This window comes from Meleagris gallopavo, chromosome 5 (assembly GCF_000146605.3).
Source record: "Meleagris gallopavo isolate NT-WF06-2002-E0010 breed Aviagen turkey brand Nicholas breeding stock chromosome 5, Turkey_5.1, whole genome shotgun sequence".
NCBI classification, from domain to species: Eukaryota; Metazoa; Chordata; class Aves; order Galliformes; family Phasianidae; genus Meleagris; species Meleagris gallopavo.
In genome coordinates, this window is record NC_015015.2 from 17,835,390 (window position 1) to 17,855,579 (window position 20,190).

The 20,190-nt window shown below is 39.5% G+C and overlaps 1 protein-coding gene across 3 annotated transcripts in view; it reads left to right on the forward strand.

Annotated features, from left to right (window-relative positions):
* The window catches only part of EHF (ETS homologous factor), a 57,982-nt gene that overhangs the window by 27,002 nt on the left and 10,790 nt on the right, over window positions 1-20,190 (forward strand). For 2 of the 3 annotated variants that reach the window (XM_010711230.3, XM_010711229.3), the window contains exon 2: window positions 18,253-18,352. In XM_010711230.3, the coding sequence (XP_010709532.1) occupies window positions 18,256-18,352 (97 nt within the window). In that variant the 5' untranslated portion in view covers window positions 18,253-18,255. Of the gene's footprint in view, window positions 1-13,826; window positions 14,011-18,252; window positions 18,353-20,190 lie in introns of those variants that run through there. The other variant, XM_010711228.3, reaches the window with a different exon arrangement.

The following is a 20,190-nucleotide window of genomic DNA, read 5'->3' on the forward strand; positions in this document are numbered from 1 at the left end:
AACATTACAGTATATACTTCTATGTACCTATTTTGAACTTGAACCTTACTTATGTTTAAATAATCTTGTTGGTGTTTGTTTGACTGGGGCCAGATCTACTATCTTTACTCAAGCAGAATGTCACTGACCTCACACGGAGCCACTGGCTTCCTCAGAATTACTCAAAGGTTCTGAGGACCCTTGTTATTATGATATATCTAAGAATAATAATTTTGTGGGTCAACAGTCTGCTGCTGTTGTTCCCAGAGAGGTCATCTGTTCAGTAAGGCAAGGGACGAGAAAGTAGACCTTCTCATTAGCACTAGCGACATGTGACAGAGAGACCCTTCACTAGGATGGCATTTCTGCTGTGTTTAGGGAAGAGGTATTGATGGTGATTGTACTGACGGCCAAAAAATACTAAAGCAGTTTATAATTTGGCCCAGCTCTGTCCTCAAGGCAGTCTCTTGGCAGCTCCAGTGGTGAGGGGAATCGTCGCTCTCAGTCCCTTCTAAGTTAAAGCACCCCAGAGGATGGATCTCAAGTACTGAATTGGTAAATACAGCATGAACAGAGGCCTGCAGTGTCTCTTCTTGTTTAATTTGTTTCTCTTCCAATGGTAATTTTATTTGAATAGAACCAGAATTGGCCCCTTAAGGTATAGGCACAGTAAGAAAGAGACTGTAAAAATTTGGTTTAAGGAATGGTAGAAGTGCATGTAAGGAAAGAGTTACTCAAAATCTACATTGATTCTGTAAAATATATGGGATGGGCATTGTGATTAAATATTTGTATTTCATCCCATGAGACATTTTAAGCGGGTGCTCTTGTGTATATATAGTTTTAGAGTTATTTAATTTTATCAGTAGTGAACTTTTAGATTATTGCATCTAAACATATATCATCTTTTCTTCTAAGTTTTCATGTTCATTTTTGAAATGAAACTGCTTTGTTAAGATAGAAATGGACCTTGAGCTTAAAGTTTCATTGAGTGATTTTACTTGTACTCTTGTCACTGCATCCAGCATAGCTATCTTGTACCAACATTTCCTCTAATTTGTGAAAATTTGAGAGGGATAATAATAATAAAAAGCACTCCTTTAAGTACTGTTTTGATAGCAAATTTGTGGCTAGCAATTTAAGCCACTTTTCTGACATCTGTTTTGCACTGTAGAAAGTACCACAGCTGAAAAACAGAGTAGGTTTATATTTAATGCAAATATAGAAACCAGAGAGAACAGCTGCAATTAAAACTAGAAAAACAGTAGGATTAAGGTACTTTACCTACAAATATCACAATTAATGACAGTTTAATTCCTGGCCATTACAGGCTTTAAAACCAGAAGTGATTGTTGTGATAACAGCAGGATTTCCCAGAATTTTTCAGAATCAGAGGGTTTGAAGTAGAGCTTATCTTTTAGAAAACTTCCAAGCTTGAAGAAAAAAAATAAAAGCCCATAAGTCCAACAATGGGAAATTCACCAGAACTTTTAAATTAACTTTTTAAGCACCGTTCCTCTAAAAATATTTTGTCTCATTTTCAGTCTGACGTGGTCTAACTTCAGCATTCAGCCACTGGGTTCTGTTACCTTTTGATAGCCAACACAAAATTCCCCTGGGTCACAAATTTCTGTTCCTTACTGTGGTAGCTGTTTGTAGCTGTGAACAAGTTCACCATCAGTCTTATCTTATACAAATGTGTTGAGTTCTATAGGCTCTTCCATCTCACGGAAAAATCTTTATTAGTTCCACTGTAGATTTTTCTGTCCTTTAATCTCTTTGATGATTGTCTCTAATTTTTCAATATCCTCTGTAAAATTTGGATGTCAGCAGTGCTCACACGCAGTAGGAGCAGCAAAGCCACGCACATAAAAACTATGAGTCAATATATTTGTGTTTCTGCCCCCAGAAGTAATTTTTTTTCCCCTAAGAGGTGATGCCTGCCCCATTCTGAAAGCTCTGGATCAGAAGTTTATTTAGCATGGTTGAGGCTTTGTGGAGTTGTTGTCTTCCAGACCCCCTTCTCACCTCTTTGTGTTGGTCCTACATGCGGAGACAGTGTTACCATTAATAGCGTTGATGTTGTTTGCTTGCATTTTTTTTTTTATTTTTTCTAGTCCTAGTGGTTTTTATAAATCCCACAAAAAAATAAGAGTATATTCTTCCCAAGTCACAGTAATAAATAAACCTGTATCAGAGCAGAAGGATGTTTCTACCCCAGCAGAAATTAGGTAATGCTTCATAGCAGTTTGTAAGGTGACAACAATTCTTATTATCCCAGTCAGGGTGAGCTCAGTTAATACAATGTGGTCTTTTTAACATGAGAAATATTTGGTTGTCATTATTTGCTTGTGGTATTGCCACAGCGATGTTATATTACTTCAGATATTCTCAAGTTGTTACGAGTTTTCAGACGTGGTGAAAACAAGCTGTTGGAGCGGTGGACTAAGACAAATAATTTGGCTCCAACTGAACTTACTTCACTTCTTTTCATTACCAACGAGTTTTACTGTTAAAATCAGTACTTGTTCTGTCTGGGAGGTGCGAGGTAACAAATTGTGATGGAGGGAGATCAAACTAAAAAGGAAAATTCATCCAGAGACACAGATGAAGAGAGATTAGAGAGGAAAATGAAGTATTTCTGTAGGTGTCTCTGTCCAGACAGGACTGTTGTGTTAGTCTATTGCCTCTCCTACAGCAAATCAAACAAATAAATTCTAGGAGGATTAATTTCTATACTTGCTGAAGAAGTATGTATGATCAGTTCTTAAAGAAGAGGGTAAATGACTTTTCCTCTGTGAGCTCGGAGAGCTGTCCGTGACACCTTTCCAGAATCAATACTTACCGTCTCTCCTTTGCTCACCCCTTACTTACTCTGTCTAGCTTAATGTTGGGACCAAATCATTCAACCTTCTTCCAGCGAATTTTCCACTGTTTGCAGCCTTACCTGGGTTTGTTCTGTGGAGTCTACAATTACATGTTTTCTATTGCTGTTGATGTGCTTCAGTTCGCACAGAATTGTCTCAGCTCCGTCTGCGATACAACCAACAGCACCTCCATGGACTGGAGCAATAGCGCATGGTACCGGGACAGTGAGATGGAGCTAACTGGCTTAGAAATTAGTCAGTGTGCTGAGACTAAACTACAAATAGATGATTGACCCCTTCTTGTTTTGATGGTAGTTTGACCACCCTCTATGGGATTTTCTATGGTCTTACAGTGCTCTCCTTCTCGTAAGTCTTCCTTCAGCTGTGAAGGAGAAATTCTTGCTGAGGACTAGGTGCTCCTGCAGTAAACAGCACATAAAAAGAAAAGGGTCACAAGCTTAATTGTTGTCATTGCTAATGACACATGATGTCAGCATGTGGTAGAATCAAATATAAAGGCATTGCTGCACATGAGGAAATGAACAGAAATGCTAACAATTTCTTTACCTTGCACAGTTTGTGATGTTTCATTGAATCTTTTGTCCTGTCTGGCAGCTTAGCGATTGCTAAGCTTTTAGGGATAAACTCGTGGAGTTCTCTTCCTAATGATGAGTGCATCATGAGCACTAAAAACATCCAGCACTATTTTCAGCAAACCCACTGGCTTTGGTCACCTACCCAATCTCAAAGGTGCCTCAGGTGTCTGCTGCTTTTTCTCCCTTTGCCAACCTTCAGCCCATACTGCAGTTCGTGTTTATTTCAGCCCCTGATTAACCAGGGACTTTGCAGAGTTGGTGAAGGCAAAATTCATGAGTAAATCTACTGATAGAAAGCATAAGCTAACAAGGGTTTGTTTGTATAGCTGGCATACAAGAAAGTAAGGATTAATTTGGTTTCTGGGGAAGTTTCCTTAGTATGATAGATGTTTTGAGCTGTATTAGGGGTGCAACTTGAAACAAATCCCTCACTGAATGCCTAAAATGCTTGGGTCATTTGTTGGTCGTTGGCCTAGAGATGGGTGAGAATGAGTAAACATGGAGTCATGTAGCCAGTGGAGCAGCCAACTGACAGTTGGCACTTTGCGTGTCTCTCTATGAGGACGATCCCTCAAAGGCTCCCTTTCCAAAAGCTGACTTTGCACGTGGTTATCATTACCTATTCCTTTGCTGATCTTGTAAAATGTGCTTCACGGGAAAGAGTATGAGAGCTAGCAGAAAAAACAGCTAGCTGGGACTGGATAATGGCTGGGCATAGACCAAAGAGATTGGGCAATGAAGAAGAATTGCTTTGCACTGGTGAAAAGAAAGCCATTCTATTTGGAGGATCTGCAAATACGAAGAATAAAATAAAAAATCCTGCCCATTAGAGATGAAATGCAGTAATGTAACCTCTTAAGATATTTCCTCAGACCGCAATCGTTTGTAGCCAGAAAAGCTTCCTGAGCCCTTGTGGGTCCGTAAGGATTGAGCTTCTATGTGTAAAAATATACTCTGTTGTCCAGATGGTGCCACCATCATAAAAAATATATATATTTTTCAAAACTGTTCTGCGTTCTCTCTTTCACCTAGCAGTGAGCAGTAACTAATTTATATTGCTCTATTATTAATGATCCTGTGTAAAACTGCCCGAGATGCTATGGTCAGGAAAGAGACTAAATGAACAATATAATGATTACCCCCAAACTTTCTTAATGGTTTTTACTGAAGCTTATAATTACTATTGCACAACAGTATAGAAGCTTGCATCTTGATGATGCACTTTCAAAGTATGCTTGGTTAAGCAATTGTCTCATAGATTGGCATGGCCATGAAGGGGCTTTATCAGGGAGTCAAATTCTGACACACTGAAGGTGCTGTTCTCATCTCTTTTGCAGTGGGATCTGCCATGCCACTCATGTAAAGCAAACTTCACTTGTAATGTTCCCAGGCAACTGCCCTGACAGAGAAAGATGAAAAACATTTTAGAAGACTGAATTAATAGGTGATCAGACAAGGAGATATCCTTACAGACTTATCAAAAGCGTGATGTACAAAGTGAAATAGATACAGATTTTCCTTCATTTAGGGACTGGTAGATATCTTTACCCTCCCTAAGACTTTTGATGGAGCTCTAATACTGTGCGAGAACAGGTAGAAACTTATCTTCTTCCTTTAAAATCTCAAATGATTAAATGTTTTTGGATGATAGTCAAATTGTAGTCAATCCAGCAAATCTTTCTCAGTCTGTCTGCAGCCACTCCCGATAGGCATACACTCAGACACGCTGCACAAAGTACATGCACACGCACATCCCTTATCTCCTGCATGGGCTTTCTTGCCTAACTTTTTAAAGTAGATATTCAAATATTTGCCTGAAATTCAGCCAGTTTTGTCTGATAGTCTGAATAATTCCCGCATTTAATCCTTTAAAATGTAAAGTGACTTGTGTTCAGTGTATTTTGTCAGCAGACAGAAATGGGTGACTTGTGCTGTCCTGCAGTGAGTGAGGGGTTGCTCGTGCCAACATCCTAAGCCTGAGCTGCCTATGAGTTCTGTGATTCTGTGATGAGTTTCCTCCCTCTGCTTTTGCCCAGTGCTTTGCTTGGCTTTCCTGCAGGAACATGAGCTGTGTGCCCAGGGCTGCCATTCCCTAAGCCCCCAGCAGAAGTCGGCAGGTCCTGCAGCATTGGGTGCTGCTGTGTTCAGCATCACTGTGTTGATGGATGTGAGACTCAAAGATGTTCACAATCAATGCTAATATAATGTGAAAAGCTAATGAGGTTTGGGCGAATTTAGCATCAAAGTGTTAGCCTTCCTTAAGATACAATGCGTCTTCAATATTGAAAATCCTGGAAATGGCTTTTACAAGGATCTGAAGAAGGATATGTAAGGATCTCTGCTAACTCCCTCTCCCTAAAATATTCAAGTTGGTATAGCTTCGATGATATTTAAAAAGTGTTTAAGTTGGCATAGTTCAGATCCTTTAGAAGAAAATAGTTGTTTGAAAGAACCTAGAAATATTTTCATTAGTTTTGTTGATGGAGTCTGTTCCAGCTAGCTCAAGGACTAAGTGAGATAAATACTCATAGAGAGGAGCAAAAAGAACTGAGGGAAAAGAACTTTTCTCCCTGCTTCTGACTCCTCCAGTCTCCGTCCTACAGATCAGCACACAGACGCTAGAGGACCTGGCATTTTTTTGCCATGGATAGAGATGCTGTTTTTGTCTGTCTCACTAGCTCCAGGCCTTTGGTGGTCTCCAAGAAGAAGCTTCCTTAGCCAGGTCAGCCAGTCTGATCAAATAGAATACAACATAAAAGAGTAAAAAGAAAGGAAATGGAAAGAAAAGAAATAAGGAGGAAGAGATATTCCAGCACTTGGTGGAAGAGCGGGATCAGGATGGCAAGCTCCACACCACAGCTTGTGTTTGGGATGTCAGATCTGGTACCCGCAGAGAATTTGCTCCAGAATCACAAACTCTGTTTTTGGTGGCAAAACTCTGAAAGGGTCTCCACGTGCCACACTAGCAAGGGCTTCCAGTGCAGCCGCTCCGCAGTGACATTACTGCCTGCTGCAGTGATATCGTAGTGTGGCTTTGGACGTTTTCTGTCTTCTACAAATAGTTTTGCATAACAGGCTGAGTTGCGCTTTTGTTACTTGAACAGGTTGAATATAGGTTTTTACGTGCCAGCTCATAGGGACGGGAATCCTCTCTCTTTGCTGCAAGGAAACTTGCTTTTTAAAGTTCACTGTGATTTAAAAGGAAAAAAAAGCCTTGAAATAGCCACTGTTCCACATAACAGAAATTTTGAATTTCAGCCAGCTTTACTCAGGAATTTCTAGCTCTTTTTCAGGATCATGCGTAGGTCAAGGGCGGCTTTTTTGATTTAATATTTCAAGTGTAGATTTAATTGTTTGACTAAGTTAACATTCAAATCTCTTCTAGGCGCATAATAACTATGATGCATAGAGGAGACTTGCTTCCTTCTGAACAGAAAATTATTTCCCTTATTTTATGTCTTCTCTTTGACCCTAAACAAAAAAAAAAAAAAAAAAAAAAACCTAAAAAAAAACCTGTGATCATCCTTAACTCATCTGCATGTTGAAATTTTTTGCTGGAAACATGATGCAATGGAGCTTGCACTGGAGGATGTGAGTGGGGCTGACTCGTCCATTGACTTCTTATATGACTTTAGCAAATCATTTCAGCTCTGTGTCTCAATTTTCATACTTGTCATGAGGAGGCAATACCAGTTCCTTCCATTGCTTCTGTGCTTTGTGCTATTTACTGCCCTGTCTAAGGACACTTTTTTTAGTGTGCTTCTGCTATTTCTATAGATGGATGCTTTTACAGAAGATGAACCCTGCAGGCTTAGTTTTCAGAAGACCTTAAAACTAGTCCGTTCCTAACTGAGTGCCTGCTTCTTTCATTTATTAATTGATTTTGGTAAATAGCAGCTGGAGTGGTGGAGTATGTGTAGGTGAACCTTCCCAATGCTTCAGGTTTTCTTTCTCTCTCAGCAAGGATCCTCTGCCCCTTACGCTCAATTTGCTGGTTTCTCCTGCTCACTTTCAAACCACTGTTTTTTCAGCTGATTTTGCTTTACATATTTTGTGAACGCCTCTTCTGATGTCAGTCTTAGAAGAGGGTGTTACTTTGCCCTGTTGGGATTTCAGTCAGTGGAAAAGTACGGGGTTGAGCCGTCCTCCTGACACCAGTCTGTTCTGTAGCAAAGGACTATTTATGAAGCAGGAGAGAGTTCACGTAAGAATCGAAAGAGTACATTTGTGCAGAACCCAATGGGAAAAGCTGTATCGTCAAACCGGCCTAGGCTGTTGAGGCAGATGCCTGGCTTTGCTCTTTTGTTTATATTCCAACAAATCAAAGCTGACCTGTGTTGTTATCGGAGTAGAGCAGCAGGTGCAAAAAAATAACTCTGCTGCCAACTCAAACGAAAGGGTAAGGCTAATACCCTCTGGGAGGTATTGAGAAGATAACAGAGGGCCATGCCAGCAACTGAATTAACGGCTCTATTTACGGTGGGTTTTACTTAACAACCTGCTCGCAACACAGGCACATAAATACTCCTTTGTATTGTTTAATGCAGTCATTGGAGAAATCAATGGAAACAGGATGGGCAGCTCTCGCTGTGCCAGCTGAGGAGAGGCGCTGTGAAATGTTGCTCCCCTAATTGTGGCCAGGAGAGAGAGGAAGCTGCTCTGGGCTTTTACAAAAGCAGGAAGATGTTTTCCACAGCTCCTCCTTGCTTTGCCTGTAGAAGGTGGCTGCGGAGCATGAAAACTTTGCTCCCTACATTTTCTGTCTGCTTTTAATGAAGGCAGGAAGCCTGAATGAGCCCTCACTTGTGTTCCAGCACTGTGTGGCTCTGGGAGACATTGGGCTTCCCCTGAAGTTCTGGCTGCGTGGGGCCAGGGACATGTGGCTGAGTAGAATGCCAGAGCAGTGGTCTCACAACCTCTTATTCTTAACACAGTAAATACAGGATGAAGAAATATCAAAGAGATAACAGAGTTCCAAATAAAAGTGCTAGCTGAATGCACAAACACGCAAGACTATGTGGCAGTCAAAGTAATGGTCAGTGAGCACCAATGAACTGTTTCACTGATAGTTGCTGTTTGGGCATGCTTTCCTTCACAAACACCTGCCCACGCTGGGATATTTCATAGTCTAGAGAGCAGTGCTGGAGGAGCAGGTGTATTGGCTGGAGCTACTGTCATTCTGGTGGAATCAATATTCCCCAGCCTGGCACTAGGGAATGTGTCTGACTCAAGCAGAGGAGTTCATGGTCAGCCGTACAAACCCTCTCTTATCAACTGCAACTCATGATCCTTCCCATCCCAAGTCCTCTGCTACCCCTGTTATGTCTCTTCCTTGAAACACCCTTCTGCATTCATGACAGCAGAAGAGTGCGATGACATCAGGCTGGGCAGCCAGTGGGTTGAAATAAAGGTACAAATGCTGCTGCTGGCTGACTTAGACCTCCAGCAGCCTGTGCTTGGACCTTATTTAGGATAGGACACTTTGCTTTCAAGTCCCAGCTCCTCTATCCTAGCTAACTCCCATTTATGCCTTTCATGTATTTAGTGAGCAAATGCTATCAGTTTGTTAACTGAATTAATTCATGTAAAAAAAATCGTCTCACTGAGAAAATTTGTCTGTTAATCATAAGTAAGGCTTTTAAGTATGAAATTTTAAGTGGACGACATTTATATTCAAGATTTTATCTCTGCTCTCAAAAGCAGGAAATTTTCCAAAGTGAAATCCAGCTTGCTAACAGTTGGTAGTATGGGAAATGAAAAAGAAAATGTCTTTCTGCACCCTGAGTCAGGTTCTGGACAACACCAAAAAGACCAGTAACTCTAAGTGAGAAGATATTTCAGGCTTAATGTCCATAGAACCAACAGGCACCACCCTGGAAGAATGTTAATGCGGAACGATCTCTAGGCTGTGTTAGCTGCATGTCCTGAGTAGGGTACTGGCAGCACAGGGATGTGAAGGCTCGTCTGCTCTCAGCCTTATCATGCCTAGGGCTCTCTGTGCCCATGTCTGTAGGGCTGCCATCCCCACCGGGGAGGTCTCTGCCTTCGTCCTCCTGCCCAGACACCAGAGGCTGCTCCCATGGACCTCCAGAACACCTTCCCTTTTTTTGGTGCCCAAATCACATTCCTTATTCTGTGTGGTCCTCACAAAGAAACCAACCCCAAAGAAGAAGCCTGTAACTTCCAAGCAGATGCTCTTTGTAAAAAACACAATATCTGTAACAGTTAAAAACAAAAACAAAAACAAAAAAAAAAACAAAAAAAAAAAACAAGAAGGAGAGAAAAAGGATCTTTTTATTTTGGAAGTAGGCAAATTAGTAGTTGTTACTACTGAAACCAGACTAGTCCCATTTAAAAAAAGGAGAAGTTCTGGTGGTGGCAGTGGTTAAAATATACTTGAAAAAATATACATGAAATACAGGCTGCTGCAGCAGTGTATGTCAGACTCTATTAGTCAGAGTGGCTGTTATGTCATAAGTGTTTCAGCTTCTAAAGAAACAAACAACAAACATGAACGAAGCCACAATTTTTGTCATTATTTGCTAATAACTGATCAGTTGCACAGTCTATGTTAGCAGCATAGAAAGCGGATCCCCCAACACAGACTCAGTCTTCAAGGCAATGCAAAGAGAAGCTGTCATGAAAGGTGGAGGGAAGTGGTTGGGGAACTAGAGCCAAGGGGAAAGGAGAAGGTGTTAGAACATGATGGTAGTATTTTGTTAGCTGATGAGGTTCTTGCCTAATTATAGGTAGGTAGTTTGTCAAGCTACAGGGGTATCTAGAGTGCTTTTTGGCCATTTGTATATTTAGTGTACTGTAAGCAAAAGAAAGGTGTTTAGTAAAAGGAGATTAGGAAGATGAGCTGGCTCCTGGTTAGAGGAAGGATGTACCAGAGAGATAGGAAGGACATGAAAGAAGGTGTGGAGTTGTTCCATGAGGTGTGGTATTAAGTGCTGAAAGAAGAATAAAGAGCAAAGGCAGTTTTTCCCATTATTGTGTTTTCCAAGACTCTGTACCCCTGAGGCAAGACTGATGAATCTATTGCAAATGACTTCTAAATACTCAGGAAAAAATGGCTGGCCCAAATTATCATGAACTTGCTGAGGTGATGCAGGCAGCAATAAAAGGAGTGCTACATGCCACTCACAGCCACGTCTTGCAGGATCACCTCCAAAAAACAACACAAAAATCTTACTTTTTTGTCAGTTATTTGCAAACATGTCTATGTATTCAAAAGATTCTAAGCGTATGATCATGCAAAAATGACATGAGCATTTATCACAAGAAATAGAACCTTTTCTTGGCTTGCTTTTAATTTAGCTGTGTGACTACCACTTAGATACAAATCTGTGAATGGACCTTCTGCATGAGGAGAATGAGCTTTTTGACAGCAAAATTGGTTATGCTATTTTCTTTCTTACTCAAAAACTGGAGGCATGGCAAGAAGACGTATATCTAGGCTGTGATGTGAGGAGGAAGCATGGATCCCAACACTGGATCCTTGTTGAGGGGCAGGTTCGCTGTTTCCTCTGCTGAGTGTGGGTAAAATTTTCCAAAGTGCCGACATTTGGCAGTTTGTAGTGTCAGGCACATCTGTGCCTTGGGGACCATGTTCTTGTAGTTGGCTTTCTGTTTGCTTCTGATCTAGAAAAACAAACAAACAAAACCTCTGTTGAAATTCTCTTTTATTTTCATTATACTAAGTAGTACCTTGAATATTGAAACCAGTTCATATGAAGATTGTGGATTATGGAGAAGAAAAAAAAAAGGGGGGGGGAACGGAGGAAAAATACTCTGAGACTTTGCATATAATCAAGTAAATTTTTGTTTTTTTGCATTCATAAAGTGAACTTTGTTCTCACTCAAAAAGGAAACTGAACTATGGTTTTGTCTTTAAATTACATTGTTAAAAGAGAGATAAGAACCAAACCCTGGAGCGGAGGGGTAGCTCAGATACAGATCTAGATCCTAGCTTTTCTACTCAGGCTTCTCTTTGGTTAAAATATATATGCAAGATTTTGAAGCATCCATACGAACATGTTAAAACAACCACCACATATCTCTTACAAAAGTTGCCTTGTAGTGCATCATGAAAATCAGATCTTCAGTAATAAAAGATTCCAACCAAGCTTTATTTGACTTTGTTTATTGTGATCCTATCTGCAACACAGGTAAATGCTAAAAGCTCCTTTTCTATTCATCTTCCTTTTTCTAGTCTTTCAGTTTGCCTTCATGTATACGCTTAATAACAAGGTTCAAAGAAAACAAAAGAATAAACCCAACTCTTCCTTTCCAAAAGCCCACAACGGTAAATGATCAAGGTCTCAATATACTCTCTGAAAGCTTACCAAGAGCCAGTTTTGCACATGCAAAGGTGGTTTTATGCATATGAACCACAGCTGTATACACCAGAAATGTAGAAGCATAGGAATGTGCAGTTCAGAGGAAAGAAAAACATAGGCCCCAAAGCTCCAAACCAGAATGTGGAAGACAAAGAGTTTGGAGGATTATTTAGAAAATTTTCTTATAAAAATGAGTAGTTGAACTTTACACTTGCAGCGTGGTTCAGTAAACACGTTTTGTTGCTGTGGCCTAAGGGTACATATGATGGACTAAAAAATGAAATGCATCAAACACTGTATGTTATGTAACAAAAACTGATCCTACTGCTGCTTCATGGCAACTTTCTTCAGAGCTTTCAAATAATTGGGAAACTTTTTTTTTTTTTTCATGGAGTATTTTTGCACTGACGTAAGTGGTGATTATATCAGACAGGCCAAGCTGCATGGGCTGTCGTTGGAACAGTAACTTACAGGTCACAGCGAGGTAGCGCTCAGCTGAGCTTTGAGTTGTGATGTGGATCCCGGCTGGGAATCAGCTTGCAAAAAGTTTTTTGTTGGAGGCTTCTGTCTGGTTTTTTGGACTCTAAAACAGTGGGATTGAAGCAAGGAGGTGTGTGATTGCTGCATGTGGATCTGCATAGTCAGGAGGGATAACAGGAAGGGATCACGGTGAATTCTGACAGAGTTGTATCTTACCTGGGATTTTGGCATAGATGCTGAGGATGAATGTGAAACTTTGGAAAATGGATGGATAGAGACTGTAAAGCACTCTTATGGTCATCCCTAACTGTATTTGTACGAGTGGTGACTCAGAATTAAACTCTGGTACCCTGGTAGCAATGCGTTAAATGAGAGAAAACAACAGAAGACTGAAAGCTCATGGTAACATGCAAACAGGCTGTCAACATTCATGTATTCAGTTTATGCCTGCTGCTGGAGATGTAAAATAGGTGGTTGGAATGCAAAGCAGCTAATTGATCATAGACATTTCAAGTACAATGCAGTTGTGTTTCTGAAATAACCGTATGTGTAAAGCAGGTCCACCTGCTTTGTTGTGCATCTTCTTTGTTTCTGATGTCTTGAAAGCTCAGCCCATTGCCATCTTTGGAGATTTCAAGAAAAAGCTTAAAATCCAGAATCTGTTCCTCTGCAGCTGCAGTTATTATCTGGTATCATTTATTTTAGATTGCTGTTTAACTGCTTGACTACAGTCCAAGGCAAAGTAAGGGTATAAAATATTTAACATACTCTGTAGATACTTGTTCCATAAACTCCAAGCCCTGAAAAGCAGGGATTGTGTCTTCACTGTGTACATAACATACTTCAAAGAAAATAGGCCCAGGTGAAATCTATATTTGAAGTTCAGCCACAATGGTAAAAGGGGAAAAATGGGGAAGGATCCCATAGATAAATGTGCCAAAAAAGATCCACCCTTTTGGACACGCCAGGAGGAGCTGCACTGAGCTTGTCTCAGCTAGAAGTCACTTTTAGACTTTGCATAGCTTACGGGTGGAGTCATAGTTTAATAGTTCCAGTCAGTTTTGCCTTAGATATTTTTTTGTCTTTTGCATAGAGTGCGTATTACAAACCAGAAAGCTGTACGCTTCTCTCCCCTATGGGCTCCACACCCCTCATATTTGTAATTAATGAGACCCTTAGTTCAGTTCAGTGTTGTAATGTAAGCAATTGTACAAATCAATGTCAGTGCAATCGCTGTGGTTGGAGTTCTTTGGGATTCACTCATTTTCTCTGCATTGCTCATTCTCCTTTCATGTTGGGTTCAGCATTTTCCTGTCATTTAATACACGGTGTTCTTGAAATATTTGAGTTCAAAGAAAGGAGAAATCCATTATTTGGCTGTTAAGGCTCATTGGGGTGAATGTGGAAATGGGGATCAGAGTAATTTACTTTCAGAGCACACCTGTAGTGCAATAAAATAATTTGCATAGAGTGTGCTATACACTGTTCAAGGTTCAAGGATTTGTAAATATGTTTTTCTGCAATGCTGGGTTTGCTCCCTTGCCCAGCCATAGTTTTTTCTGGTACCACCATGCGCTCAGATCAGTCAGGCAGCCAGGACAGATGAAAGGACCAGAACAACTGAGCTCTGTTGACTGCAAAGTGGCCAGATTGTGGCTTGGTCCGAACTCCTCCTGACTCCAGCAAGAGCTTCGTTAAGAGAGGCCTTCAGGCTTTGAGCTTTGAATACCATCTGATATATCAAATGTAGGTGAAAGAGCTTTTTTTTTTTTTCTTCTGGGTGCACTTATGGCCTCTAGTAGGACTCTCTCTGAAAAGAATGCTGCTTAGCACCAATGCACAACTATATTTAACCTTGCTATTTGAGTAGAGTGTTGTTTGATTCTGCTTATAACTGTGCCATGTTCCTGGTACTGTTTTAAGATTGTAATTCAAAGGTGTCACATCTTTAGTGGAAAAAATAGGAATGTGTGTACAGATATCTGCAACACGCACACAAGAGTGTATGTGTGCAAATATGTGTATACACATATGTATATACACACAGAACATTTCATATGTGCTTTCATTCATAATGTACCACGTTTTATTCAGTACAGAGACATATCCTAAGACTTTTATTTTGTTTTCCAGCATCTCATCTTAGTTAGAATCCCTTTTTAGCATGGTTTCCTGAGGAAATGAGGCTTTTGTGGTTATTTTGTCTGTGTGCTGGCTTTTGCAATTGGCCTGTAACAATCTTTGAGTCCCATTGCCAATTTTAATTAAATTTGATATGGGGTGGAAGTCTCAAAGATATGAAGTTCTTTCAGGATTAATGAAAACAGGCTGCCAAGTAGAGGAGAAAAATCTATTAATACCCTGTCTGAAAGAAGGAGTGAAGCTTGAGCTCACTCCTTTAAGACAACGAGATATTATGAATGCCCCAACCGTGGGAAAAACTTCAATCAGCGCTCACATCTTACTAGACACTCGAGAATCCAACCACAAGATACACATTCATAGGAAACCAGGCTTCATTAGTTCCACCGTTCACTTTGATATATGGCATACGATTAAAAGAAAACTGAACATATTATGTGTCCTTCCCCTTGAGGCTTCACACCCTTTAACCAGATTTGTCTGTACACAAGGGAGACTTGAGGATTTGGCCCCAAACTAATGAAGAGCACGCCCGTTCCAATATCCTGACTCGAAATCTTTCCAAGTATGAGATGAGACACTGCTCTAAGCATAAATCTGTCATGAACTTGTATCAAAGAAAGGCATATACTGGATGAAACGAAGAAAATCACAATTTCATTTTCTTAGGGAAAATATTTTTGAGCATGGTGTGCACACTTCCAAGCAAATTCATGGAAGTTATGTTAGTGGAACTTTATATTCACTCTGAACAAAGTACTAGAAGTCATTTCCAAATAAGCAACGCTCTTGCATTAAGATACAGGACATGACATGGCAATTTTCAAGTTACAAAAAAACCCAACCCAGTACCTTGAATAGCACCCAAACTTTGGGAAAGTTTGAGTCAAAGCTGAATCTAGTCCTGTGCCAGTGGTTACTGTTGTATGGTGATTTCTTCTTCTCGTGAACAGCTGTTCCCACAAGTGATGTGGAAAGATAAGTTATTTTGGTTAAAATAACTTGTATAGCTTTCAGAAAGAGGATGTACTGATTGATTAATTTGCAAAGTAAGTTCCACGTACACTGTCTGAAAATACTATTAATGTTGTAAGGAATACTGTGAAGAACAGTTGTGTGCTAGACTATGACAGGGGAATAAGATTTCAAGGGAACATGTAAGGAATCAGAATCTAAGGAAAAGGCTTTCAGAGTGCTTCTACTTAGTGCTTTGATGTGTTCTGCTTTATGCTGGAAACTATGCAAGACTTAATTTTTTGTTTATTTAGCTTTCTATAGTTTTAGTCTCTGTACCAAAGTGTCATAGTGTCTTTTGGTTTGGAAATTCATCTGATTAGTTTGGAGGAAAATAAAACAAGAATTTACGTGAGTAGAGTTTTCAGAGCAAAGGTACACAGGGCCTTGAACATAGAAAACATTTCAGATTGTAAGCATACACTTTTTCAGACGCATTTTTATTTGAACAAGTATCAGGCATTAAAATTGTGTGGAATTTTCCATAAACTGTAGAAACTATTTAAAATGACACAACACATGTGAATCCTTGATGATTTCTTCTGAAAATTTGACTTGAGATCAGTTGAAATTCAATATTAAATGCCTAATGTACTTTTTTAAAAAGAAGAGAACTTATCTAACTACGTTCCTACGCGAGTTCTGTTAATCCTCAAGCTTTATGGTTTTCCCGCATACCTGGTATTCTACCTCACCTTTATTTGATAATGTAATAAGTTTTGTATCATGAATACTTCACTTGTATAAAATCTTAAGAACATAACCGAGTCTTAAATGATTAAAAAACGAGTCAGTGAAATAAATAATTTGATAAATCTTTCAGTCTGTATCTGCTCAGAGGAGTATGTATTTACTTTCAAACATGCATTATCACTGAAAAGCATCCATCTCGAGTATGTGAGGTAAATGATATTCATGTTTTATGCTGAACACAGTCAGTGTAAGAAAATGAAATGTTTCCTGACCTCAGAATACCAAGTCACTTGACTTTAACACAGGGCTAAAAACGTCTTCTTTTCTAACTTTCATAAACTTACTGACTGATACCCTGTCATCTTTTATTTGGCCATGGAGTTTAGCTATAGGGGGACAATAGATATCACTCAGTTGCTGACACTTTGTAACGTCACATATCTGTGAAGAAAAAAAATTTATCAGTCGTCACTGAATCACGGATTCGTTAGAATTAAGAGTGGAAAGCATTATGTCATTCTATGTAGCAGGAAAAAAAAGGCACTGAAGTATATATATATAGGGTATACTGTAAAGGATTATTCCCTGTGACACATTTCTTAAGGCTTTGGATTTTTAAGTGATTTTCAACAACCTCTCTCCATTTATAAATGTACATAAATGTGGAATCAGGGAAAAGAGGAAGAGAGACTCTCCTTAAAGTGCACACATTTGTAACTTTTACGAATGTCGTCATTTATTGCAAATGATGGAGGAATGTGTCGGCCCAGTTCTTTTTCAGGCAGTTCTTTCAAGGTTGCAACTGTTCCTAATGGCTTCTACCAAAAATGTTCTTGGTATGAACTTGTAGGGGTCTGACAGGGCACTCAGTGGAAGTTTTCTCATCCTCCTCAGTGGCGAAAAGGCCAACACCATCATTTTTAACTTTCGTAGGTGCATTTTTTTATTTCAGCCTTTCTGTAATTTCAAAGTGATACCTAGCTACTTTCACGTGCCCTCCTGAGCTCTAAAAGTTTCATTCTTACAGTCTCCATGGCTTTTGATTTAGAAGGTTTTTGAACAACACAGTTTGTTCTGTGTGTACTTATATAACAGCACTGTTCTGAAACCTTTGTATTAGTTAAAAATTACTTTTCTAAACTCTTGAAGAATGTTCATGCTGTGCAGTTATAATGTGTATTTACAAGCTTGCAACTTGAAACCATTGAAAGATAATTAAAAAGTCATGAGTACCTGTAGTTGTGGAGTTTTGTCTATGTTCACTGAAATAATTTAATGTGTGATAAATATGTGACATTTTTCTAAAATACCATCTAAGTAATTTTGCTCAAACATGTCCAACCAAAAAAAAAAGAAGCAGTTTTGCCCATGATGCTAGAGCTAACATAAGTAGAAAGGAAAATTTGTGTCATTTGTCTCATTTTTGAGATCTTTGACTGCCCAGTTCTTCAGTGGTTCCAAATGTAGGATCTGTGCTATCTGCAGCTGAGAATAGGTTAGGGACACTCTTGACACAGATCAGAAAGAAACTGAGAAAGCTGAGAAATTATTTGCTATAACGTTACCTCCCTGTAGCATTTACACATGGGTCCCTCTGTGTGAAGGAGTTTCTCAACATGAGTTCTTCCATGAGTTCTTGTATAGTTTAATTTGCAGTTATTGAAAAATCTTTTCTTTCTCCTAAAAAAAGAAAAAAAAAGAAAGAAGAAGAAAAGAAAATCTTTAAGTTTAACAACTTACTTCTTAACTAAATACTAAAAAAAAAATAAAAATGTCAAACAACTTTGTTTTTCGCTTCTCAAAGCTTGGCAGTTTTCCTGTATTGCTCTGTCAGGATCCTTGTCTTTTCATTCGGCTTCATTTCTGATTACGGATTATTCATTTATGGATGGGCAGCTGTAGAAACTTGCTTCTTGCATATGCAAATCAAGCATGGTAATGTTTATCATAAAGAGATTTTGTGGCAGCTGAAAAGGGGTTGTGGCAACATGTTCTTGATGTTCTTGATTTCAATTGTATCTTCTACAAATGGAATTGGCTTGCTCACTTCACCTTCAGTGGATTTTTATTTTTTTTTTTACCTATTTACCTTTTGGACTAGACACTGCTCACTAAGCAAGCTGTTCAATTCACTTACAGATCATGATTTTGGAAGGAGCTGGCAGAATGAGTATCAATTCCAGCAGCAACCTACTCCACCAGCAGCCTTCCTGGACAGATGGATATTCCACGTGCAATGGTAGGAGGAATTCAACAGCTCTGAGTTATGTGTTTTTATTTTTTTTGGTGGGAGAGGATAGGCAGGGGTGGAAGGGACTACTTAACCCTTACATATGCACAAGTATTGCTTTTCAGTGATACTAGTTTGCTGGAGTTTCACTTCATGTTGGAAAATTTCCGTTTGTATTTTCTTTGTAAAAGCTGGACTAACAAAACTTAAATTTCTGAAAGTGACCAGTTTGTTTTGTTACTGCTCTTTTTTGTTAAAATGAATTTCAAGATAGCAAAAGAGTCAAATGTCCCCTCTCCTCAGTCCAGAATTCTTTCTCTGTCACATTTACCCCTCATGCCCTCTCTGAACCGACATTACTCTTCAGCACTAATCACCCCTCCGGCTTTGCAGGGGAGTAGTCTTTTTGCTCCTTCACTGTATTTGCTTTTTCAGCTCAAATTACTAGATAGCTATCTAATTAGACTGGCATTAGGGCACTAGATAGCTTGTGATCTGAGAACTTCTTTGTTATGCACAGAACCATCTCTTTAATTCCATATATGCCTTCTAATGCCTAAAAGCTAGTGATGACTTTTGCACCTAAATTAACTTACAAGGTGTCACACAGGGTGAAATTTATTATACTATTCTTCTGATGATATAGCTGCACAGATACGCATTCTCTCTCTGTATAAAAATGTAGATACAGATACATAGATAGACATGCAGTGTTTCATCTAATTTTATTTTCCTCACCCAAAATAGTGCTTTGGAATCAATGCGTAAACCTTAAAATCTAAGCAAACGTGTTGCAGTTGTTCTTCTAATTTACAGAGTGGTACAAAAAACTTACAGCAAAAGTTCCTATGCAGTGAAACTCTTGTGTTTGACTTATTTTTTTTTAATGTGTAATTTCTAAATACAAAGAAATACAAAAGTGAGCTTTGAGTAAATGTACCAAGCTGCCTATAACCTGCCTGTAACAAAATAATGGAAAAAAAAAGTCTTGACTGATCTTGCACAGGATCTCATAAAGATATGGATTTGGATTTCCCACTGAGAGATCCTCAAGTATTCACAGGTCTTTTGGAGTTACAGGAAACCGAAAGCATAGACCAGCCTCTACAGTTACCTACCTCCTCACGTCCATTTACCATGCTAACTCCTTCCTCTCACTAAAGACTTGTGCTTATATTAGAGAGTCTCTGAAAATTCTTGACTCTTCTGAAATGATGGGAATAAATATCAGCCTCCTTTTTGGGGAGCGCTTCTTGGTTCCTTTAAACCTTCACTTGCCAACATACCAAAGTCTTAGTCATTCTCCTAATCCTTCAACAGCAGGATGAGCAACATCTACCTAAAGCACCGACGCAGACTTTGCTGGCCAGCGTTGATAAAGGAACATAAGTAACTGTGGGCTTATTTTGTGTTCACCCATGAGCTCGCACTGTGCATTGCATCTCATCTGGAGAGACCTGAGGTCTAGCTGAAACAATTTCCTAAAATGCGCTAGCTCTGTTGCTTGTAGTCTTCTATCCATACCCCTTGTTACTTGTATTTCTCACAGCTGTGTGGGAAAGACTGTGAAGGACCAGATTGGTACCAGTGAGAGAAACAATGTGCTGGAGCGGAGCTAACTTGGAGCTAGACCACGGCAGTCTTTCCTTTTCCCATAATTTAACCACCTCTGCAGTCTGTAATTCTTTCATCCTTAGATGAACCTTCTCGCTCTTCTGAACATGTTATCATGCCGATGTCTCTGCCTGGCCTTCCCCACTGTCCTCCTTTCCCAAGGAATAAATTGCACTGAACTCCTTTTGCTGGCTTCTCTGAGAGGCTGGATCAAGGCAGTCCTCCCTTTGTAT